The 5,058-nt window shown below is 33.6% G+C and overlaps 1 protein-coding gene across 1 annotated transcript in view; it reads left to right on the forward strand.

The window, feature by feature from the left end:
* Positions 1-4,240, forward strand: part of myl9a (myosin, light chain 9a, regulatory) — an 8,262-nt gene extending 4,022 nt beyond the window's left edge. The window contains exons 4-5 of the mRNA XM_073822633.1: positions 1,023-1,194; positions 4,014-4,240. Coding sequence (XP_073678734.1) covers positions 1,023-1,194; positions 4,014-4,017 — 176 coding nt within the window. The 3' untranslated portion in view covers positions 4,018-4,240. The remainder of the gene's footprint in view (positions 1-1,022; positions 1,195-4,013) is intronic.
* Positions 4,241-5,058: the final 818 nt, after the last annotated feature.

Below are 5,058 nucleotides of genomic sequence, written 5' to 3' on the forward strand. Positions count from 1 at the left end.
AAAAGAGCATATTTACTGTACAGGATCATGCTAACTCAGTTGATATTTCAAGATTTTCCCTTGACAAACATAAACATAAGATAAACCAATTAAATTTGTATTAACTTTAACCTTAAACAGGGTTGTTATAGTTATTATAAAACATTTCTCATGTTTTTTTTTTTGTTTGTTTAATTTGATGTACTAATATACACTACCAGTCAAACGTTGTTTAATGTTTTTTTAACATTAGTCTCTTCTGTTCACCAAGCCTACATTTTTTTCCAAAGTACAGCAAAAATTTTAAAATTCTGAAATATTTTTTTCTATTAAAAATTTTCTATTTGAATATATTTTAAAATTGTATTTATTCCTGTGATTTCAAAGCTGAAATCTCAGCATCATTACTCCAGTCTTCAGTGTCACATGATCCTTCAGAAATCATTTTAATATTCTGATTTGCTGTTCAAGAAACATTTAGTAATATTTTTACTATTACTATTATTATCAGTATTTAAAACAATTGAGTGAATTGTTTTCAGGATTATTTGATGAATGTAAAGATCCAAAGATCAGCATTTATCTGAAATAAAAAGCTTTTGTAATATTATACACTATATTATTCAAAAGCTTGTTCAAGAGTTTGTTTTTGGGAAAGAAATTATAGAAATTAATATTCTTATTTAACAAGGATGCTTTAAATTGATCAAAAGTGATGATAAAGACATTTATAATGTTAAAAAAGATTTCTGTCTCAGATAAATGCTGTTCTTCTGAAGTTTTCATTTATCAAAGAAACCTGAAATAACTTTACTCAGCTGTTTTTAACAATGATAATAATAATAATAAATATTTTTAAGCAGCAAATCAGAATATTAGAATGATTTCTGAAGTATCAATTGATTGGAGTAATGATGCTAAAAAAATTCAGCTTTAAAATCACAGAAATAAATGACATTTTAAAACATATTCAAATAGTAAACAGTTATTTAAAATAGTAAAAATATTTCATAATTGTACCCTTTTTGCGATGTCTGTGACAGGTTTTATCCATGAGGACCATCTCCGCGAGCTGCTGACCACCATGGGTGATCGTTTCACAGATGAAGAAGTGGACGAGCTGTTCCGCGAGGCACCGATCGACAAGAAAGGCAACTTCAACTATGTGGAGTTCACTCGCATCCTCAAACACGGCGCCAAAGAAAAGGACGACATGTAAAAATCAGCAGCAAATTCAGATCTAATAATATCTATACACAGGGTTCATACAGATGCTGTAATGAAGTGAAATTCCAGGACTTTCAAAAACTTTTCAAACACTACTTTTTTGATTTTCAAGGACTTCAACCAGAGATCTCACTTATCAAACAATGTCTTCTCTTTCAAATTATTAAAAAAATAATAATTAAAGAAATTAAAATATACAAATAAAACAAAATGGCAAAAATAAAGTGAAGCACATGCAAAGTATTACTACTAAAGAATACTACACTTTTACTATAGTAAAACCACGTTTCATTTTCTTAAGGGATTTCTATTTGTGTATACTTTCTTTTTTCTTTCTTTTTTTTTATAACTGTACTGCCTTATTTGTTTGATGTTTTCTAAAGTTTAAAAAAATCCCCCCAAAAAAAGATTCACAAAACCACTCTGAAATCCTGATCTGAAACAATTGATTCACCAGACGCACTCCGAAGTCGCAAACTGAATCAAATGATTCACGAACCCACACCGAAGTCCCGATCTGAATCAAATGATTTGCGAACCCCTTCCGATCTAAATCAAATGATTCGTGATACACAATTTAAAGTCCCGATCTTTAAAAGATTCACGAACCTGCTCCAAAGTTTCGATCTGAATCAAATGATTCGCACTCCACAGGCCGAATTCTTGATCCAAATAACGATTCGCGAACCATCATCATTTCAGATCAGGACTCGGAGCGCAAATAATTTGACTTAGATCCGGACTTCAAAGCGCATACCGCAAATCATTTAATTTGAACCATTCGATTCGCAAAATGATTCATGAACCTGTTCTGATCTAAATCAAATGATTTGTGATACACAAGTCCTGATTGGAAACAAAAGATTTGCGATATGCGTTCCGAAGTCGTGACCTGATTTAAAAGATTTAGGAACCTGCTCCAAAGTTCCGATCTGAATCAAATGATTCACGCTCCAAAGTTCCGATCTGAATCAAATGATTCACGCTCCAAAGTTCCGACCTGAATCAAATGATTCACGCTCCAAAGTTCCGATCTGAATCAAATGATTCACGCTCCAAAGTTCCGATCTGAATCAAATGATTCACGCTCCAAAGTTCCGATCTGAATCAAATGATTCACGCTCCAAAGTTCCGATCTGAATCAAATGATTCACGCTCCAAAGTTCCGATCTGAATCAAATGATTCACGCTCCAAAGTTCCGATCTGAATCAAATGATTCACGCTCCAAAGTTCCGATCTGAATCAAATGATTCACGCTCCAAAGTTCCGATCTGAATCAAATGATTCACGCTCCAAAGTTCCGATCTGAATCAAATGATTCACGCTCCAAAGTTCCGATCTGAATCAAATGATTCACGCTCCAAAGTTCCGACCTGAATCAAATGATTCACGCTCCAAAGTTCCGACCTGAATCAAATGATTCACGCTCCAAAGTTCCGACCTGAATCAAATGATTCACGCTCCAAAGTTCCGATCTGAATCAAATGATTCACGCTCCAAAGTTCCGATCTGAATCAAATGATTCACGCTCCAAAGTTCCGACCTGAATCAAATGATTCACGCTCCAAAGTTCCGACCTGAATCAAATGATTCACGCTCCAAAGTTCCGACCTGAATCAAATGATTCACGCTCCAAAGTTCCGACCTGAATCAAATGATTCACGCTCCAAAGTTCCGACCTGAATCAAATGATTCACGCTCCAAAGTTCCGATCTGAATCAAATGATTCACGCTCCAAAGTTCTGATCTAAATCAAACGATTCACGATCCACGCTCCCTGAATAATGATTTGCGAACCATTATTATTTCAGATCAGGACTTAAATCAGGTTTTCAAAGCGCATACCACTAATCATTTAATTTGAATCATTAGATTCGATTGAACCTGTTCCGATCTAAATCAAAGAATCTGTGATACACAATTTGAAGTCCAGATTAGAAACAAAAGATTTGCGATTTGCCCTCTGAAGTTGTGAACTGAATCAAAAGATTTGCGAACCTGCTCCAAAGTTCCAATCCAAATCAAATGATTTGTGAATCATCATTTCAGATCAGGATTCGGAGTGCGGATTGCAAATCATTTGACTTAGATTGAAACTTTTCGTATCACAAATCATTTTATTTGAATTATTCAATTCGCAAAATGATTCACGAACCCTTTCTGATCTAAATCAAATGATTCACATTACACAATTTGAAGTCCCGAACTGAATGAAATGATTTGCAATCCGCGCTCTGAAGTCCCGATCTGAATCAAATATTTTGCAATCTGTGCTCCAAAGTTCTACATCAAATGATTTGCTATCCACACTTTCGAAGTCCCGATCTGAATAATGATTTGCAAACCATAATTACAGATCAGGACTCGGAGCGTGGATTGCGAATCATTTGACTTAGACTGGGACATCAAATCGCTTATCACGAATCATTTGATTCAATGATTTTATAACATTACCTGAAATATGAGGAAAAAATGTAATATGTTTTTTAATAATTTTTTTGTTAAAAGATATGTGCTTATTGAAAAAATTACACTTCATACACTGTCTTTCAATAATTCAAGCACTTTTTAAGAACCTCTTCAGGAACACTGCTATTTTCAAAGATTTTTCAGGCCTTAAATTTCAAAAAAGTCAAATTCAAGTACTTCAAGCACCTTTATGAACCTTGTATATAATATACCAGTCTTTTCACTTCAACCACTTAAAACGCCTTAGCATAAATTTCACATTGTGTTGATGTGAGTTGTACGTGCGCACATACTTTAGATCCTGTATTTGATCTGTTTTCTTTCTTTGTCTCTCCAGATAAAATCACCTGCGTAAGTTATCAGAGACAGAAGCAGATATCTGTGCTCATCGCAAATCTACAGAAGCCATTTTCCAAGTCCAAGAAAAAAAACTCAATAACATGAAGACAAAAATATGAAGTTCAAAGAAGCTTCACAAGTTTGTACATTTCAGAATAACTGCTTTAAGAAATTGAATTTATTAACAATTAGCGTCATTTTAAAATAAAGATGTTTTCCACTTTATTTGTTGTTTGCAATTTCTGCTCATCATACAAAATGCTCACAAATAAAAAGGCCAGTGGTTTTCTAGCTTTTTAAAAGCATGAAAATTGACTGGAAATGTACTCACCCTCAGGCCATCGAAGATATTTGCTCACCAATGATCCTCTGGAGTGAATGGGTGCCGTCAGAATGAGAGTCCAAACAGCTGATAAAAACATCACAATAATCCACAAATAACATCTTCTGAACTCAAAATCTGCCTGTTTGCAATAAACAAATCCATTACTATCAATATACCATCAATAACATAAACAATATCAAAACTATCAAAGAACAAACACCATGTCAGTTTCCATGTGCTCTTGTTAAATAAAACTTTATTTTGATTTGTAAAAGAAATATTTCCCACAACAATCCTACAATCTACAGAGTGTAACGCTGTATATCTATATTACTTTAAAACATGTCAGTTCTGAAAAATAATAGCCATCAATGATATCTATAGTAACGTTAAATCTCTCTTTATCTGGACTGTGGAGATGCAAGAATGAGATTTTGGGCCTGTATGCATATTGAATCCACTGATCCAAGATCAGATTTCATGTGTTAATTCTTAAATTAGTCACAAAAGTGCTAAAAACACAATCAAACTCACATAAAATGACTCACCAGTGTCAAACCAACCGCTTTCTAGATCGTCGTAATTTGGCACTTTCCACAATAATCTTAATAAACTTTAAAAAGTCACACCTCAGTAGGACAAACTATATATTATATGAGCGGTAATAGAGGTTTGAAGCAAAATTTAGACAAACCCTCAGTATTTACTAGTAGCAATA

The sequence above is a fragment of the Garra rufa genome, chromosome 18, assembly GCF_049309525.1.
Source record: "Garra rufa chromosome 18, GarRuf1.0, whole genome shotgun sequence".
Taxonomy (NCBI): domain Eukaryota; kingdom Metazoa; phylum Chordata; class Actinopteri; order Cypriniformes; family Cyprinidae; genus Garra; species Garra rufa.